Genomic DNA, 21,176 nt, shown 5'->3' with positions numbered 1-21,176 from the left:
TCCACAGCTGGGGACCGTCCAGTATCTTATGAGCAAGAGGTTTTTCTTGCAGAGCAGCGACTCAGATGTCTGGCTACCTCAGGAGATCGTCGTCAGCCGTATACCAGGGAAAGTGAGCCATCAGCTGTGATTTGTGTTTTCTACGGAGTTTCTCTCCACTTGGAACTTCTGTTCGGCAGATAGTGGACTTCTGATCTGTCTCAGAACAAAGAAACGTCTTTCTGTATTTGCGGTCAAAGGCTACAGGGCTGCCGTAGGATTAGTTCTTCATCTGAAAGATGTGGACAGCACTTCATCCTGGGAAATCTCTTATGTTGTTTAAGAGCTTCGAGAAGTCTTGTTCACCTAGGGAACTCAAACCTCCTACGTGGGACCTTACTCTGGTACTGAGTAGTTTCACTCGAGCTCCTTTTGAACCCCTATGTCAATCATCAGACAGGGAACTGACTTTGAAGACAGTTTTCCTTCTGGCTTTGACTTCCTCAAAAAGAGTTTGAGAGCTCCATGCTCTAGATTATAATGTAAAACTCACCAGGGGTTGGGGGTCCATGGCTTTCGAATTTGTCTTGGAATTTGTGACTAAGACTCAAAATCCCTTGGTTCACAATGACAGATTTGCTTCTTTTTCCATCCCTTCCCTGGAAGAGTTTGTTAACAACAATCCACAAGAGTTACTGCTTTGCCCTGTCAGATCACTGTCCTGTTATCTAAAAAGGACTTGCCACCTAAGACAGACCTAGGGTTCCAGACTTTTTGTTAGCACAGGCAGAGCCAAGAAAGAAGTGTCCAAGAATACCATATCACTTTGGCTACGTGAGATAATTAGGCAAGCCTACTCCTCTTTGTCAAGTTCTGTCACCAATACTGAGCATGCAAAAGCACAGGACATCAGAGGAATAAGTTCCTTCCTGGATTTTAAGAAGAGCTTTTCTTTTCATAGGAATTTGAATGTTGGTTCCTGGTTTTGTCAAACCCCTTTCACTTGCTTCTACCTAAATGTTATTGCCCACAGGTCCTTGGACACTTTTTCCTTGGGTCTAGTGGGGGCTGCTCAACAAGTTTGTAGCTCATCTAGTGCCCCTGGTGGGATATTTTGTATCTAGCCTAAGAGAGAATGAGTGAGATGACTGGTCTTTGTTTTTCCCTTATTTCCTTTCTTCAATACCTACGGGCAGGTTGAAGGTTAGACACATCATACTCGGAACTGGCTTGATGCAGGTGAGTTTAACATCCATTCTATTATGGCACTTTTTATTTTCCATACAACATACAAATCTGCTTCTCTGTAGTGTCTACTCCTCACTCCAGCAAGGGAAGTGAGGAATGGTAACAAACCCATTTCATGTGGCTGGCATAGTTTGTTACTTGAACAGATCACAATGGGACGTCATGAGATTTCCTAAGGGTTATGAGTTCTCCATCCAAACATCTTGACAGTGTCAATACTGAAAAATTGCATTTGTCAGGCAAAATTTGCCTTGCTTCATCCTTTATTTACCCCAGCGTAAGCAGTGGATTATCTTCAGTTAGCATTAAAATGAAATCCATAAATATGTTATCTATGACCTTTCGCCCTCCTGCATGAATAGCCTCTACACGTGTCCACTGAGAATTATGATCTATGTCATAAGCTGTAGATCATGTTGTCTAGGCATGTGTCCAATAAAAGGTAGGTGATTCTTCTGCGATTCTTTGACTGATAAAAAGTTCACCAAGAAGCCTTTCACTTCGCCTGCTATATGTAGGGAATATTGTGGGGGCTTTTTTGGTTACACAATTGGAGCAGGATGTTAATGGGACAGATTTTAAGGATCAGTTAATTAAACTAAGATTTTCCGTAACCTACTTTATCCCTTAGAATTACAGTTCACAACTTATAATCTAATCTTATCCTCTAATACCTAACTCAACTTTACCCAACCACCTGCAGATCTAAACTTAATTCCTTAATCTAATATCGCTCCGATACTGCTTGGAATTTTAGTTTCCTTGTGTCAGCAGCTCCTTCTGCAGCAAGCCTCTAGTTGTCCTTTTCTGATTCCTGAATTGACCTCCCTCAGTGCCACAGGGAAATCCTCACAACCAACTGGCAAAACTCTACTTTACTCGGGGACCGCAGGTGAAGGGGAGCCTCAGCTCTCACTCATTCCCATTCAATATAAATACTGCAGTGAAAAATCAGACAAGACCAATATTAATCAACAATCCCTCACCCACAAGAACAACACAATACAGTAAAACTAGTTTAAAAACTTCCTAACCTAATCAACCTAACGAAATACGTAATGATAATCAAACATTCATTCACATTCACACATTATTATACGTACTATCACAATATCTTATTAACAAGCAGATGGTGCCTAACAACACTATTTTGGGTATGAATTATTGACAGGTCATTACCAAATTATCATACTTTATTTTAATAAGATTATAGTGTTTTACAATTTGTCAGCTTATTTTTGAAGTTTGTCATTCTGATATTTCAATGGTATATATGGGGCCATAACTATTATTTACGCCAGTAACCAGAAATCATTGCATTATGGTGGAGAAAATAGCTGATTTTTGGCACTAGACAAGCCCCTTAAAACTGGATGGCCGATAACCAAGTCCGCTGATGACTGGGAACTGCCTGTGTTAAGTGAATTAAGAGTAGGGAATCTCTGAGAAACTGATGAAGTATACAGGTATTGAATTGGTTGGCAAGCAAAATGTAAATTATGGGGTGACAGAATTTGAAAGCTTCTGCAGGGAGACCATTGCATCCTGGTGATTTATTATCAGATAAGTTCTTTATGGCATCACTGATGTTACCTGGTGTGATATGATTAGCAAAATAAAATTGAATGTTATCAGTAAGGAGGCTTTCTACTTCCCTTTGGGAGCCTCGATTGTTTATGCAATTTAGGATATAGCTGAAGTGATCAGCCTATATTCTTGCGATAGCCTTGCCGCTGATGGCTTCTCTCACTTTCTGTGAGGGTAATCACCAGATTCTAATTTTCTAGACATTCATCTGCTCTTAGTTACTTTCCACTTATTCTGCAGTGCTTAAGTGCAAGGTGGAAATCCACTTTTGCCTGTCTCATTAACAGTACTGAGTGTCCTTCCCATGGGCTACCATTCTGCCTCCACAGTAAAAACATTTCTTGTGAATGTGTACAAAGATCTGTAACCTGGTCCTTCCGGCCTGGTATGGTACGAGAGTTGCATTGACAAAATCTAAAGAGATATTTGCTTGAGCCCAGCAATGCAGTTATTATATGCAAATAGAATGATTTTAGGTCTCTCCTGTGGTGTTTTTTTGGGAGTATTCATGCCACTGATAATGTGAACTCTGACTAGTCAACCCCACTAATTTCTGGTGGTTTAGGGCTCTGACAACACAAAGGATGAGACTTACATATTTTGGATCTTGAAATCCACCCATGCATGTGCAGCACTAGTGGCTGATTGCTGTATTCTTGCTGTTAAGAGGAACATAGGTATCTGGGATGATTTTGCATTGGTTTGTAACTGTATGAAAAAAATAATTTTTTTAATTTGTATTTTTTAACTGTGGTAAAGGGGTGACAATTTTAAAATGATATTGAGGGTATGACTATTTCAAATTTTTGTTCTAAACTTATTTGCCCCTTTTTGCTGCACTCATTGACTGTATAAGGTGGGTGGAGAAGTTCTGAAGGAGCGTGGCAGAAGCATTCATGGTCATGCTTCAGATGCAGTGATTCACAAACTGCTTTGGAAACATGTAGGTTATTGCTAAATCTGTTGCATATGCCATCATCTGTTAATGTTTATCCAAGCATGTAAAACCATTTTGCTTTTGTAAAGGCTGGCCCGTCCTCTTTGTGTGGAATCTTGATCCCAGAATTGAAAATAATGAGTTCACTTCTAGGTAATTGGCAGAGGTTTACACGTTTTCTAGTGAAGAGGGATCTAAGTGCTTGTGCTTTAGACTTGTTGTGGGGCAGGGGAGGGGGATTCTGTTTATAAAACACCCATGAGGATTGTACAGTACAAACCAGACTAGATATATACCAACTTTAGATGCTGCATACCAATCTGGTGGTAATTTACAACTGGATAGAATACTTTGCAACTGGAGAGTCCTGGGGCCATTTGCATCCCTGAATGTAGTTTCATGGGAGCAGTAAGAATAATAGGTTAGTGATATGCCTGAATCTAAACCAAATTCCCCAAACAGTTTGTTTTTCTAAATTAAATTTTATATTCTGATATTATCCCTCTCCTATCCCATATTGTTGCATGTCTTTGGGCTGCAGGGACGATATGAATGCAGTGGCAGATGAGGCAAGAATATCTTGGCTGTTTTTTAAAAAGAGTTCAACTCATATTAACTGTAATTCATTAGTACATGGTCTGTATAGAGTGTTCAACTGTGTAATGGCAACTCTTAATATAAGTTCTTATGTGTAAAACATTTTGTTTTGTAGTACTATAAGCACTCTATATTGATATGGTATGTATTGTTTACTGTGCATGTCATATTTTAAGTAGTTTTACAAAGGACACTAAAAATTTTTTAAAAAAATTTATAGCTAACTATAATATTGAAAGATTTACCAATATAAAACTTCCAAAAATGCAAAATTGTGAATGGAATGAGCCTGAAAGAATATATTCATGCTGAATAATATTTACTGTCAATATATGACAGCTTTTGTATATGTTTCTACTAGAGTTTTGTGTTGTGCCATTACCTCCCTTTGGAAGGACAGAGGATGAAAGAATAGATGAGGTCAAAAGTTTTGATTGTTTTCATTATGCTTACATGTGATAAGTTTGATGTGTAGTTTTCTCTGTATGGTTTTGAGGATTTTGCAGCATGAGCAACAGTGAAATTGCTGTATAAGTTATTTTTGTTGCTGTTGTTAAACTGCCATTTTTTTTTATATTTGTAAGTTATATTTAAATGTACGGTCCATTTGCCACTAACATCGGTGAAAGGGGTGTTAGTCTACTTTGTTGGGGAATGTTGCATTATAGGTACCATAAGAACAATTATGATATATCTAAAGGGGAGACACTAGAATTTGTGTTTTCCTTTGTATCATTATTTTTTCCTGTAAAATTTGCTACAGTTGATTTAAAAGCAAATGAAATTGTAGTACAGGAGCACTTAAGAAAGCAGTAGGAAAAAGCTACGTAATGGCAGCTGAGTACTACTACTATCCTTTGGCTAGAAAGTCCTATGTGTTGGCTAGAATGTTTACTAACCTTAAACATTATGATTCTTAGCTGATCAAGTCATTTGATATACACCATTTTGTATTAAATACTATACTCATAAATTGTATTCAGGATACTGAAATTTCTGTTATACTGTAGTAAAAATCAGACTAGGAGGTAACAAATTGAATGTTATAATTCTTAGCTGTATCAGGTCATTAGATATATTGTATTTTGTATAAAATACTATACAGGCAGTCCCCTGTTATCAGTAGAGTTTCCATTCTGACAGCATGATCATAAGTGAAAATTGCTGATAACCAAAAATCGGCAATTTTCGGCACTTATTGGCACCACTAACCAGTTAATGGTGCCTCTATGAAGTATGTATTGTCATCAATACTGAAATGTCCGTTATACTGTAGTAAAAATCAAACCAGGAGGTAAAAAATGAGCTAGATAAAGCATAACCATTCATAACCTTTGCCATTACTTTATTCTCAGCCATAGTGCAGGAAATTGAGTTGATAGAGGGCAATGCCCTTGTTGCTACTGTACATCAGTAAGAACTTTAAATCTAGAACTTACTTTTTCTAAGTCCCCAAACTGGCTGCTTCTGCAATTTTTATTGCTGATTGCTGTTAGTTTGATGTAAATTATCCTTATGTACAAACATACCTCCTAATATGTATTGTGACCTCATAAACATGTTTAGAAAGCTCCAGACCAGTTGTACTCTAAAGGCACTGATAATTTTCAGATAGGGCAAGTGTGCTTGAGAGAAAGATGGGGATGCTAGGTCACTCACAGAGAGTGCTACTGTGCATAGAGAGCTTCATCTTATACAAAATACCACTTGTGCATGTTTGCATCACAGTATTTAGATCACAAAGGGTGATGGTGTACATGTGGTTAGGAGCATCACCTTCTAAAAGAACATTGTGCTTGTGTGCAATAAATTTGGAGAGAGCAGGTGAAAGTTGTGTCAAATGCAAGAAGAACTACTGTGCTTACATCAATCCATCGGTTCAGGACTTAGCTAGGTATGTTCTGTAACTGCTGAATCGATGAGCTAGCCATTTAAATCGAGTTATATGTGGTAGTGTTTAACTATTAAATTAAGTACTTATTGTAGATGAATTGTATATGCTGCTTAGTACTGAAAAGCTTTTTCAGCATGTCGTGATTATAGTTCATGTGCATCGTTTGCTTATTTGACTGTTATAACTTTCAATTTCACATAACATTAGTAATCTGATCATGTAGGAAACCTGGAAATAATATACGTAGATGCAATCAAGAGCTCCTCCTATTAGAAAAGAATATATGCAGTTTATTGGAAAATACCAGAATTATAGAATTAGTTAAAGAAATAGAATAGCTTTCTGCCCAGATTAGAGTTCACGATTACTGTATCTTTGTTGCTTGTGATATACCCTATGATGTAGCTAAGGAATGAGTCAACATTCCTGACTTTTAACTCATAACTTGTTGCACCTCTGTTATTGTAGTACTAAGAGATATATTTTTTATCCAATATAGTCTCAGTGATTATCAAAATTATTGTATAAGAAGAAATAGAAGGTTAAGGTAATCAGAGAATTGAAATACATTAATATGTTTTTTCCTATAGGAATACGTACTATACAACCACTGCCTTTCATGTATGGAGTATCCTTCAGTGTGAGCTGGAACAGCCATTCAGTTTTGGTAACAAGGTAATTAACTGGTGGAGATAGGGGAAGAGAGGGGTGCACCACTCATTTACTTCACTTTCCCTCTTTCTTTGGCTGTCACTGAGAGAGGATGCTCCTGTTGGGTGAGAAGTTTGTCACCATAATTCCTTATTGCTTTGTCCTTGACCCTGTGCCTTGGCTATTTATTTTTTGTACTTTGCTGTGTCTTATGGTTGTGTTTTTCTTTAGGCACAGGATATTGGTACGGCAGCCATATACTGATCGCAATAGGTATTGGTACGGCTGTGAATTGTGCATGCGTCAATTTCAGACTTCCTTCCGTACAGATAACATAGTGTGGTGGGGGTACGTCAGATTCTGTCAGTGGTGCCGTATTGCACTGTAGACTTGCTGTAGGTACGGCAGTTAGCCGTATCCGTTTACTAGTTTGCTAATCATACAGCAGTTGCCGTACACTGTTGCTAAGAGCTATAGGTACGGCACTAGAAAATCAGCGATAGTAGTAATAACAGTCAAACTGAATTTTTTTGCTGAAGCACCATTCTGTTGTCACCAAAGCACCAGAAAATTTTGACAGTCTACATGAAAATATAAAAAAATACAATAATACCTAAGCATACAGTACGGTCCCCAATTATGTGAGAATTTGGTCGATCCACGGCCTCACAGAATTGGAAATTCGCAGATTTCGAAACACATACCTTATGTAAAAATTCCATTGGCAGACATCAACTTACCCATTCAAACTTTTATACTACACATTTTCAATACTTTCTATGTACTACTATACTGTAATTTTTTCTAATTTGAAATTGTTCTTATGGATAAATAAAACAATAAAAAGGTTTTAATAACTAGAAAAAGTTTAAAATTACACACAGGATGGTGAAAACTCCCACACATTAACAATAGCACCATTGGGTGCAAGTGTACTGTACAATACAGTCATTTCCTTTAAAAAACCTTTTGGATGGAATTTCCTGTACCTATCCTCTGCCAAAAAACCTTCAAACTCCTTTATCTCATCCTCCGTGAAGAGTTCTGCTGAAGGAAGGCTTTGTGAAAACTGGTGAAAAATCAAAATTTGATATGGAATTACAATTTCTTAAAAAGAAATGATAAAAATTCAAAAATCAACATGAAATGACAGTTTCTAGAAAAGTTTAGATCGAATGATTCTCTCTCTCTCTCTCTCTCTCTCTCTCTCTCTCTCTCTCTCTCTCTCTCTCTCTCTCTCTCTCTCTCTCTCTCTCTCTCTCTCTCTCACACACACACAAACACATCTGCTTCTCTGTTAATCACTTTCACTAGTCATTTTCATCAAAACCTATTTCAACAATAGAAAAAATAAATGATCGAATGCCAAAAGTTAATAAAAAAAAGTTAACCTAGACAAAAAAAATTCTAACTTCATGTTTAGCAATGATAGCTTTCAGGTTGTCGACTGCTGCCAAAATGGAAGTTGATCCTTCCTTCCTCTTTAACTTAAGGGCAAGCATTTTAGTTTCAAGAAAATAGGTCTTCCTCTTCGGCTTCTAGGCAGATGCATACATGATGCGGATGATCAGAATATACTTTGCAGATCTGAATAATACATATGGCGATGATGATGATACCGATCATTCTTACACACTGCACTATGATGTCACAAATAAAAAAAAAATGCTTGAGGCGGAGCCTTCCGTAGCTAATGGCTGAGAGAAGCCTTTCGAATACACTTCGCAGATCTGAATAATACTTATGGCGATGATGATGATACCAATCATTCAGAGTACACTTTGTAGATTTGAATAATACGTATGACAATGGTGATGATATTGATCATTCATACACACTGCACTATGACGTCACAAATGCGTGAGGCAGAACCTTCCGTCTTAGCTAATGGCTAAGCAGGAAATCTTTCTCTCGCATTCCCCTTGGAGGAATAATAGTTTTTTCCCTCCGAGCATTACCCCCACCACTTCTCTCAGATACTAGCAAACCTCCTCCCACCTAAAATACTTGAAAAGACAATAGATTTTATATGTTTCGTGGCGCTTGACTCACAGACTTTGAACAGCTTCGCAGATACTGAAAATCTATTTTTGAGAACTAGCAGCCGCATAAAGGGGAATCACATAATTCAAATACGTACACATAATTCGGGACCGGACTGTACTTAGATTTTGACTATACACATGAAAAATAAAACTAAACTAATCTATCTGTGTGCTTCAAGTCTTCTTTGAATCTCCTCTGAACCGTGTAATAATACATCAGTTTTCGCTGAAAAACAGCTGTTTTCAGGTTTCAACGAGCTGAAAAAGGCAATAGACGTCTACTAGAGTCAAACTTCCAGAAATTGTATATCTGTAGGTCATGAACGAAGTTCCGAAGAGAAGATTTGAGACCTAGCTAGTAAAGTAGTGCAGCTGTCAGCAGTGCGTCCAGTATGGGAAACATGCTGTTAATATATAAACCTGATTTGGATGATTACTTATGATTGATTAGGCCGTTTAATAGAGGATTGACTCTAGTAGTTTTTCTTACCACCATGAATACAGCAGAGCAAGATTTCTGTGTACTTCAAATCTCTGAATCTCCTCTTCGGAGCTCTTTTTCAGGGCTGATTCGATTGTTTGTGACCTACGCATATACACTTTCTGGAAATTTGACTCTTCGTAGACATCTGCGAAGAGTCAAACTTCCAGAAATTGTATATCCGTACGTCTACGAAGAGTCAAATATCGCGAAATTGTACAGTGGTCCCCCCTTATTTGCAGGGGATGCGTACCAGACCCCCCCATGAATAGTAGAACCCGAGAATAGTTGGAACCTCTATAAAAATGTTTAAAACCTCCTATTTTGGTACTTAAAACTCAAGAAAAACTCACTAAGAATTATTATACCTGGTTTTTGAATAGTTTTATCACAAAAAAAATGCATTTTATGATGAAATTGATTAAAAAAAAACAGGAATTTGTGGACATTTCTCTTAGAAAATTACCATGAATAGGCAAGTTTTCCACGAATAATGCGGGGAAATGTTCCAGAGAGAAATCTGCGAATGCATGAGTCCGCGAATCCGGAGGGGCCCACTATATATCTGTAGGTCACGAGCAATCGAATCTGGCCTGCAAAAGAGCTCCGAAGAGGAGATTCAGAGATTTGAAGTACACAGAAATCTTGCTCTGCTGTATTCATGGTGGTAAGGAAAACTACCAAAGTTGATCCTCTATTAAACGGCCTAATCAATCGTAAGTAATCATCTAAATCAGGTTTATATATTAACAGCATGTTTCCCATATTGGACGAACTGCTGACTGCTGCACTACTGTACTAGCTAGGCCTCAAATCTTCTCTTCAGAACCTCGTTCATGACCTACAGATATACAATTTCTGGAAATTTGACTCTAGTAGACGTCTATTGCCTTTTTCAGCTCGTTGAAACCTGAAAACATCTGTTTTTTAGTGAAAACTGATGTATTGTTACATGGTACACGTTGCTCGGTCTCCATTTTCTTGCTGTCATTGATATGCCAGAGGCGGTAAACAAGGGTTCGCGCATGCTCAATTCACAGCCGTACCATTATCTATTGCAATCAGGATATGGCTGCTGTACCAATATCCAATTCATTTTCTTTATAATCAAGAAAAAACATGAGTGCCAGTGTGGGCCATGAGCAGCATTGTGGTGGTTTCATGTCTCCCAAATTGATAGATGCACATATAATTGGCACTAACTGTAGGAAAAGAAATGTACTTCAAAGGCTTCACCTCAGTGGGAGAGGCATCTGAAGATTTTGCTGGGCTCCTTTTTGTGGGGTAACTCTCCTCCAGTGACATTGCTGAATCCTTCTAGGACCTTATTGACCAGTTGCCATTCTTTTTCTTTCTTTACCTGGGTCATGCCCTTCTACAAGGATTAATTCATCCATGACCTACAGACCCATTCATCCCCATCTTAGGATGAGGAAACCCACAGGGTGATTTATTTCCTGACTAGTTCCATGAAATTTTGCCCATTTTATTATTCCAGGTATACATACATGCAGTACTAGGGTAAATATTATCCTTACATTTACTACTGTGATAAATTACATTATGTACAGGACAGTAATATGTAACTGAGGTGCTATTGTACCCAATCTGTGCCCTGAAGTGCTACCTGTGAAGGACTAACCCCTTGGGGCCCGAGTGTAGAAGAATCTTTAATACACGAAGACACAGGAAGGTGTTTAGGAACACACATTCTAACTTGTGAGGTTATCAGGTGGGCCTGCAATTTCTCTCTCGGGTTTGTTTAGACAAGAGTGGTTTGTGGTGTTAGGTTTCTGTTTCCTAACATTAGCAATTATGACTTTGACCATTGATAGGTGGTCTCTCATTTATCAGTCTTTCATAAGTTGTATTGTAACAGAGATTTTTCACATTGATAAGTGATCTCTTATTCTCTTTTCCTGCTGAGAGCAACCAGATTTACTAAACAGCAGCATCAATATATAGTAATGGACTTCACTGTTGAAGTTCTCAGTTCCAGAGGTCTGTGTTCTTCACACATTTGAATCGTGGAGTGTTGAACAGTTTCCCTGAGGATGTTATGCAATTGGAACTTCAGAAGTTTAAACAAAGATGCAACGCAATGCTACTTAGAAGCAATTCATCTGCTTTATCACTTTATCATTTACTTACATTTTTATCTATAATATTTATTAATTATTTATTTCTAATAATGCACCTCTCTGTATTTCCTGTTACTTTTGTTTTTTCTTTCAAAGAACAACATATTCTTTGGAAGCTTGAATTTCAAGTCAGTGGCCCCTACAGGCTTCTTCCTTATAAATAAAGTCTGTATTCTTTTGAATAATATACTTATGATAATAATAGTAATAATTTGGAAGAACTTAATGTTTCAGGTAATAAAGGCAGTTGTCCGATATAGTCAGGCCACCCTTACCCTCATTCTACCTGAGAGATGCCACCCACAAGTATCTGCGCACCTTCTTGGTACCAGTGGTGGTTGCTCAACAAATTATGTAGTTAACAAGTCTTATTGGTCACACCGAGTCATGTAGAAAGTGTGAATGAAGAGCGAATGGTTCTTCCTCTTCTTAATTATGTTCATGCCAAAGTATGTGCTGAAAGCAGATGAAATCAAGATAAGTGTTCAATAAGCACTTGTTCCAGGTATCATATATCTTAGAATGCATCTTACTATGACCCTTCTCTTTTCACCAGGTGGAGGAAGGACATGATAGAACCTTTTTTTTAGAGCCTATTACTTAGCAATATCCAGAATAAAGCTGCCCATTAACTAGACACCTGCCACGGTAGTTGTCATGGTTCTCTGAAATATTGTTCATAAATTGAGTTTCCCTTGTTTTTCACAGCTCTCAGGCCCATGGTCGTGCTACTTTGGTCAACTTTTCACCAGTCTAAGAGGAAGTTACAGTAGATGTTGCATCCCTTGTTGCATAGGCAACTAGGAGCATGGCATTTCCGGATGAATTCCAACCTCTTTTTTTCTAACACGGGACTACCCCCTTCCAAAGGAGTGTCTCCATATAAAAAGGCAATGGTTATATCCCCCATGAACAGATAACAAACCTGTGAAGCAGTTTGTATTTTCATAGCTCTTTAAACCAAAAGCCTTTCATGTAAATTGTACCCACCCCAACCATCCTACTTTGTCACTGTGGCCAGAGGAAAGACTGTAGCAGTGAGAGTAAGGTGAGTGAGGGGTGCCCCTCCTCTCTTCCCCCATCTGCACTTGTTAACTACTGTATTGCCAAAATGCAATGGGCTTCCAGCTCATGGTAAAAGATACTCCATATGTGACAGGCTCTTGATTCGTATCTAGAAAACTACAAACTGCACCAAAAATTGGTAATATTTTAAAGGTTTTCCACAATGTCTGCCATATATAAGTCACCGAGTAAAATTACAGAATTTTGTATTGTGATTATGGAATGTTTGTCCTCAAGCTTTGCAAATTTAGTCTTGAAGGAGGTTATTAGTAAAGTCTGGAAAAGGAACTGATTAAATAGAGCATCTACTTAAAACTTACCTTCAGATATAAAATGGAAAGGTAAATAAATAATTTTCAGTTTTTACAATATTTAATGTTCTGAAATATTGATTGAAAGTTTTAGTACAGTGTAACTAATTCATTTTCGACATAATGTTACAAATGTCCTCGAAAATAACTAAAGATGCCATAATAGACAATTTGTTTGGAGATGGTGCTGTATAGAATTATGGAAATTAGAAGTGATAGTGCATAAATTCAAACTAATTGTAGAGTTAGTGCAGTTTTTAAATTTTTAAGGCAAGATCGCCACTTGTGAATAAATGTCTATATAAATAGAAAAAAATAGATGGCTGTTATTGGCTAACAGATCACCATGGTAACCTGCCAGCCAATCAGGTTTTAGCTGTAGTATTCTAGTCTGTAAGTGCATGTGTTTTGAATGTAATACATAATTTTTAATAGTGTATGTTTTACTGATTTTATGAAGAATAGAATGAATTCTTTCCTTCAAAACTGTTGAAATATGAAAGATGATAAAAATTAAGCCGCATAGAGGAACTGGCAATTTCTCTCTCTCTCTCTCTCTCTCTCTCTCTCTCTCTCTCTCTCTCTCTCTCTCTCTCTCTCTCTCTCTCTCTCTCTCTCTCTCTCTCTCTCTCTCCCTTTCTCTCTCTCTCTCTCTCATTTATGTCATTGGCTATGTAAGCACAAGTATTGTTTAGTAACTCCGTTTTTGTCTTCGTAAAGTTTACATTTGTCATATCTTTCTTTCCTAAAAACATACAAAGCATTGTACTGTAGCTACCAGTCTGGCAGCAGATAGGTAAAACTGTTGGCTACGGTACTTCCTTCCCATCCAGACAATAGCATGTTGTAATGACCATATGTACTGCGTGCAAATTACCTTATATACCCACGTATCATGCAACTTTTGAAGACCTAATTTTAAGGTCACATCGTACACAAGATATAAAATTAGTTTGTAATAATCACATATTAGTATAGTATGTTAAAATACTAACATAATGAATATGTATCTTTTCCATGGATCTTTTAAAGTTATGTTTTACCTGACTGCATCCAATAATATATGTATTTTCATACAGGCAACCCACGGTAACCGTCGCCATCAGTTAGCGGTGTTTCAGTTTTACGGCGCCTGTTAAATATATTCATAACTGGGTTTTACATTTCGTAGGGTTTATAGCACCGTTGTCTGGTTATTGTTTTCTTAGGCTAGGTGCTGAGACGCTCTCATAAAATGCAAACATAATGAATATGCATCTTTTCCTCTGCTCTTTTAAAAAGTTATCCTTTACTTCGCTTTATCTAGTAATACTGTATGTAGTCTTGTATTACTATGTATTTGTGTTATAAAATACAAGCAAACCAATAATCTTTTGGTTTGGAAAAATCAGCTGAGGGTGGAGGTTAGATTATTTTGCTGTATTTAACTCAATTCAGAGCAATTTTCTTGCTTCTGTTTAGTGTAAATTAATCTTTAGAAACTTATTCATATGTGACAAGGTTATTTTTCTTTATATGAAAAGTTTTCAAGTTGAAAATAGATGTAATTAACCCTTTAATGCCGAAGGGATATAATAAAAATAGTCTCCTATATGCCGGCGGGGTCTGGGAGTGAGCGCCAAAGTGGAAAAAGTTTTTTTCAAAAAATCACAGCACGCTTAGTTTTCAAGATTAAGAGTTAATTTCTGGCTCCTTTTTTTGTCATTGCGTGAAGTTTAGTGTGCAACCATCAGAAATGAAAAAAAATAACATTATCATATATAAATAATGGGATATATGATAGCGCGAAAACAAAATTTCATGTATAATTGTATTCAAATCATGCTGTGAGCAAAGTGGTTAAAGCTAATGAGTTAATTTTTTTCTTTGTTGTATTGTACACTAAATTGCAATCAATTTGGTATATAACACATTGTAAAACAATCCAGACAACACAGAGAAAATATTATCACAAAATGATGCATGAATTCGTAACACGCGGATGTAAAAAAAAAGCTGTTTTCAAAAATTCACCATAAATCGAAATATTGTGCTTGAGACTTCCCGTTTGTTGCACAATAAAGGTAATTGATTGAATATTACTAGACTGTAAGTGTTGTAGCCTACAATTGCAGTTTTCGACCATTTCGGTCGAGTTAAAGTTGACCAAAGGACGAATTTTTTCTATTTATCGTTATTTATATGAAAATATTTCAAAACTGATAAAAGCTACAACCATAGGTTGTTTTTTGTTGTATTCTACATGAAATTGCACAAATTTTCATATATAAAACTTTATGTAATGGCTAATTTAAAATGGTGCAAGCATTACCACAATCAGACGAAAAAATTTATGATTTTTTCGGAAGAGTTACTGCGCGGACATAAGGAAAAAGTTTATTTCATAAATTCACCATAAATCGAAATATTGTGTTAGAGACTTCCAATTTGTTGAAAAATAAAGGTAAATGATTGAATATTATTAGAATGTAATAGTTTTAGCTTACAATTGCGTTTTTCAACCATTTCGGTCGAGTCAAAGTTGACCGAATGTTGAAATTTTGGCACATCGTTATTTATATGACAATATTTCAAAACTGATGAAACCTACAACCATGGGTTGTTATTTGTGGTATTCTACATGAAACTGTGCACATTTTCATATATAAAACTTTATGTAACTGCTAATTTAAAATGGTGCAAACATTACGACAATCGGACGAAAAAATTTCTGATTTTTTCGGAAGTTACCGCACGGACGTAAGGAAAAAGTTTTTTTTTTTTTTTTCATAAATTCACCATAAATTGAAATATTGTGCTAGAGACTTCCAAAATGTTGCAAAATAAAGGTATATGATTGAATATTACTAGAATATAAGAGTTTTAGCTAATAATTGCGTTTTTCTACCATTTCGGTTGAGTCAAAGTTGACCAAAGGTTGATATTTTGGCACATCGTAATTTATGTGAAAATATTTCAAAACTTATAAAAGCTACAACCATGGGTTGTTTTTTTTGTATTTTACATGAAATTGCGTACATTTCTATATATAAAACTTTATGTAACGGCTAATTTAAAATGGTGCAAACATTACGACAATCGGGCGAAAAAATAGATTTTTTCGGAAGAGTTATTGCGCGGACGTAAGGAAAAAGTTTTTTCATAAATTTACCATAAATCGAAATATTGTGCTAGAGACGTCCAATTTGTTGCAAAATGAAGGTAAATGATTGAATATTACTAGAATATAAGTTTTAGCTTACAATTGCGTTTTTCGACCATTTCGGTCGAGTCAAGTTGACCGGTTGAAATTTTGGCACTTATCGTTATTTTTATGAAAATATTTCAAAACTGAAAAAAGCTACGACCATGAGTTGTTTTTTGTTGTATTCTACATGAAATTGCGCACATTTCATATACGTATAACACTCCATGTAACGGCTAATATAAAATGATGCAAAAATTATGTCAAAGTGACGAAATAATTTCTGAGATGTGTCGCTGATACTTTTTAGTGTGATAAGAAGAAATTTGCGCTTGCGCGCCTGCGTAATGATTGTAAACAAAACAACGCCTTGATCCGTGAGCTCCCAGCATCCCCCAAAAGTTTTCGCCTATTAGGCCTATAACTATTTTTCCGCCAATTTAAAAAAAAAACTTTTATATCGACGTACCATACGTCCAATCGGCACCCAACAGACAATTTATATCTATGTTTAATACGTCCAATTGGCGTTAAAGGGTTAAGTGAACTAGACTTGGTTATTTTTTTCATAAATAGATGGTGCTGTTGTCTGGGTATCGGTACATTTTTTGATATTGCCAAAGCACCCAGAGGCCTTCCTAAAATACAAACATAGCGAATATGCATTTGTTCCTTGGCTCTTTTAAAAAGTTATGCCTTACTTCACTGTATTCAATAATAGTGCATGTATTCTCATATTACTACGTATAGTAGTATTATAAAATACAAACAAAGGAATCCATGTTTTGCTTTGGAAAAATCAGCTGAGGGCAGAGGCAGGGTTACTTCGCCCTACTTAACTCTATTTTCTTGCTTCTATTTAGCGTAAACAGGTTATTTTTTCTTATATGAGGTGCTTTTAAGTTGAAATATGGCTGAAATATTTACGTCTTGTTATGAACTCGATTGTTATCTTTTTCGTTAAAAGATGGTGTTGGGAGCTTGTTATTTTGTGTAAAAAATCTGATTACATCTGTTATTTTCATCCTATATAATAATATAATACAATATTTACATATTTATTTGTTAGCGGCATGAAAATAACAGTGAAATGTGCTCTTTCATGGCAAGTATATTTTATTAAAATACATTTTCTCCACTATTATTTGCGGTCGAGTTTCATCATGTTACTGATGCATGATAATTTATAGTCATTAGCAGTGTGAACATTGTTTTCTCAGCTTCAGCTAAAAATGCAGCTTAAATTTAGCAGTATGTACTATGCTATATCTCTGTGGTGGTATTTTCTCCATAGTGAATAAATGTATAATGTAAAAATATATAGGTCCTATTCTACTCAATTAATTTGTTACTATCGTACGATGGCTGAAATGCAAGCAAAACGTTATCAGATTCGGTTTGGTTGTTGTAGCAAAACAACTGTTATCATTCAGTTGGTTATGGGTGCAGCGTTTAAGCAACAATTATAATGGTACTAACGATACTTTTATCATTCTCATTTGCTTTTTTAGCTGATTTAACTAGAAGATATGATAAATTAAAGAGATGGAGGAAACATTAGCAGTCAGAAAAGGAGACTCTCTCTCTCTCTCTCTCTCTCTCTCTCTCTCTCTCTCTCTCTCTCTCTAATCTCTCTCTTTCTCTCCAATCTCTCTCTCTCTCTGCTCTCTCTCTACTCTCTCTCTCTCTCTATCTCTCTCTCTTCTCTCTCTCTCTCCTTCTCTCTCTCTCTCTCTATCTCTCTCTCTCTCTCTCTCTCTCTCTCTCTCTCTCTCTCTCTCTCTCTCTCTCTCTCTCTCTCTCTCTGCCAAGATTTACCAACAAGCTTATTGAATCTGACATTAAAAATTTATAGAACTACCGTACCAGGCAGACCATTGTAAATGTTTAGGCGAATGAAATTCCACATTTTCATTAAAGAGTTATTACATATTAGGGCAAAATATCTGGCCGTAACACTGTCTAAGGCATAGACAACAAGTTTAGGGCACCATAAGGGGGATTGTGATGCTGGGAGCTGCCTGTATTACTATTTGTTTGTATTATAAAATACAAACAGCAATCAATGTTGCTTTACTACACTGCATCCAATAATATATGTATTTCTATAATACTATTTGGTTTGGAAATCAGCTGAGGGCAATTGCGAGGAAAGTTTGTTTTGCTGTATAAAACTCAAATCAAGCAACTTTCTTGCTTCTAGTTAGCGTAAATGAATCTCAAGATACTCTATTCATTTGGGAAAAGGTTATTTTCAAGTTTAAATATCACTTAAATACGTATCGTTTGTGAACGAAATTTAGTTGTTTTTTTGTTAGTAAATGGCGCTGAGGGCATGTTTATTGTGTAAACATAAATCAACAGATTTCATTCGATATTTTCACTTTATCTCGTCAGAATACTATGAGCTTTACGTATTTATCTTTTATTGGAGTGAAACCCGTAAAATGTGTTCTTTCATGCCCAATAGTTTTGATTAAAACACGTTTGGGTTTGATGTCACTACGTACTTATACCAAAGTTTGTGAGTTTCATCCATGTTGCCAATGCATGATGATAGTCGTTAGCAGATCAAAATTCTTTACTCAGCTTCAGCTAAAACATACAGCTTAAATTTAGCAGTATATGCCCTTGCTGATCTTTTCTCCATAGCGAGTAAGGATATACGTAGTAATGTAAAAATATATAAGTTCTATTCTCCTTAAAGTCATTTGTAATATAACTCTGGTAATTTTTTACTATTGTACGATGGTTGAAATGCAAGCAAAACCGCTGTTATTGGATTTGGTTGTTCATAGCAAATGGGCTGTTTCCTGTTGTATGCATTTACACAAGTATAACATTACTAAGATACTTTTGGAATTTTACTTTTCTAAACTTAACTAGAAGATGGGATAGATAAAGAGATGGAGGACAAGGGTTAGCCTAACTAAAAAATTGAATAGATAAAGGGAAGGAAGTGAGGTTAGCCTATTGTTATTTGGTCTCGTTAATTTAATTTGCATGATATGTGAGATACATTATAAAATAATTTTTAAGGGTGAAAATTTGAGGTTGCATGATATGCGAGAATGTGTTATATGAGTATATATGGTAAATCACTTAGAAGATAAAAGCATTTTAGTTTAGTACAGTATAAATACAAAACTGCACATAGAAAATTATAATTGAGATTATTTATCTTTGGTCAATAAAAAGGAAAATGGTATGCAACAACCGGTGTTACAGTAACTATCTTTAATCGTGGACAAACATAAGTGCGTAAGTAATTAAATCGGCTGACCCTGTTCGGTATCTGTTTTATGTGATATCCTGCTTAATGGGGTCCGGTTTAATGAGAGTTGACTGTATTGCAGTGCAGTATATGAAGAATTTGGTTGATAGGCACAGTGCTTTTTGCTGAAATATTTATTTTGTGTGAGATAAATGTAAAGTTTTCATCAATGAGGTATATTCCATGAAGTTTTGAGTACTTGAATACGTAAAGTAAACTTTTCATTGATGAGATAAATACCATAAACTTGCATTGTAACATTTTAGAAATAATTCAAAAGCCTTTGCAAGTTGATAGTGTCCTGTGAAAGTGAACAGTAACTTTTTTAAAGTTGCTTATTACCTAGAGTAGTTTTTATTATTTAAAGCATTGTATGCATTGATTTTTAACCACTGTTGGTAGGTCATTGTTTGGTATATTCAAGCTCTGTAGTTATTTGAATCAGTATTTAACCACTGTTGGTAGGTCATTGTTTGGTATATTCAAGCTCTGTAGTTATTTGAATCAGTATTTATCAAAAATATTTTACAAATATATTCCAGATGACCCGACTAGTGATGTGTGTGAGGATTATACAGTATAGCCTTTTGATAGAATAAGGAATGCAAAACTGCATAGTATATATTTTTTAACGATAGCTTTTTTACTATTATTTTCTCCATGTTACATACTGATTTTATGTTCTTAAATTTTTTTAATGTATTTGAAAATATGTGAAATTGATAATAAGTAGTGAGGTTATCTTTGATATATTAAATAATAAGAAAGTAACTTAATGTACTTTTTTTTCTAGGAACCTGCTTTATCTCCAGCTGGGCCATACTGTGATACGAGCATTGAGGAAGGCGTTGTTTCAGTAGTTTCTGTTAGTAAAGTTTTGCCCTACAATGTGCAGAATCTCACTACATCAGGTTGGTGGCTTTATCGACATTTCATGAAATACTATGTTTGCAAATGAATGGAAAATTTTTTTAAGGTTAGCTTTTAATTTTTCTGACAAATAGGGTTGAATTCCACTGCCAGGGTATGTAGGACATAGGTAAGAAAGCAAAGTACTAAAAGTTAAAGCACCAGGCAATTATTAGTTCAGCTGATGAAATAGACCTTAGCTCTAGCAACCTGGCTGTCAGGCATATAATATCTAAAGGGAAGGCACTGTTTAAAGTTTAGAGGGGTCATTCTAATTGCTTGATTATAGAGATCACTTGGTGATTTTGCATGCATAAAACCTATTTATTCATAGATTACAACAGTTTCACCTATCTTCCAGCACCATTTACCTTGCTGTCATGGTGTTCTGCAGAATTTCTACCATTCTTAAATTATTTCATTTAATACATCACCTTGTTTTGTGTACAGTGTGTTGGTACTGCAGTTCCATTGTTCCATATATTCTAGTCATCTCAAGTGTGATTGGTTGTTGCTGCCTTTTGCAAATTTATGTAGGTCCTGGTGATCACAGATTCCTACCATTTTGATTTTTTTTGGCTCATTTGTCATCCCATAATTCTTCAGTTGATATTTTCTTAATTTAGTAACTCCTCAAATAAACATATCCATAATTTGTTTTCAGAATTCAGCCTTCTTGTAACAAGTGAAGCATTGTAATATTTTGGCAAATGTATAGTCTTCTGATTTTAAATTCTGTCTCTATAAATCAGAGAATTAGTGTGTTAAAGGAACTTACTTGAAAACCTACTGTTTTTATATAGGTAAGTGACTTACCTAGTAGTAATTACGTGGTTAAACATTTCCCTACTTGGCAGCAGAAATTCAAATTTG

At 35.8% G+C, this 21,176-nt stretch overlaps 1 protein-coding gene across 3 annotated transcripts in view; it reads left to right on the top strand.

Moving 5' to 3' along the window:
- LOC135201900 (gamma-tubulin complex component 6-like) overlaps positions 1–21,176 on the top strand; it is a 172,567-nt gene that overhangs the window by 77,479 nt on the left and 73,912 nt on the right. For 2 of the 3 annotated variants that reach the window (XM_064231200.1, XM_064231206.1), the window contains exons 9-10: positions 3,671–3,757; positions 20,188–20,305. In XM_064231200.1, the coding sequence (XP_064087270.1) occupies positions 3,671–3,757; positions 20,188–20,305 (205 nt within the window). The remainder of the gene's footprint in view (positions 1–3,670; positions 3,758–20,187; positions 20,306–21,176) is intronic. The other variant, XM_064231212.1, reaches the window with a different exon arrangement.

This window comes from Macrobrachium nipponense, chromosome 23 (genome assembly GCF_015104395.2).
Source record: "Macrobrachium nipponense isolate FS-2020 chromosome 23, ASM1510439v2, whole genome shotgun sequence".
Lineage (NCBI taxonomy): Eukaryota > Metazoa > Arthropoda > Malacostraca > Decapoda > Palaemonidae > Macrobrachium > Macrobrachium nipponense.
Note: the sequence above shows the minus strand (reverse complement) of the source record. Positions and strands in the feature narration are given on the sequence as shown.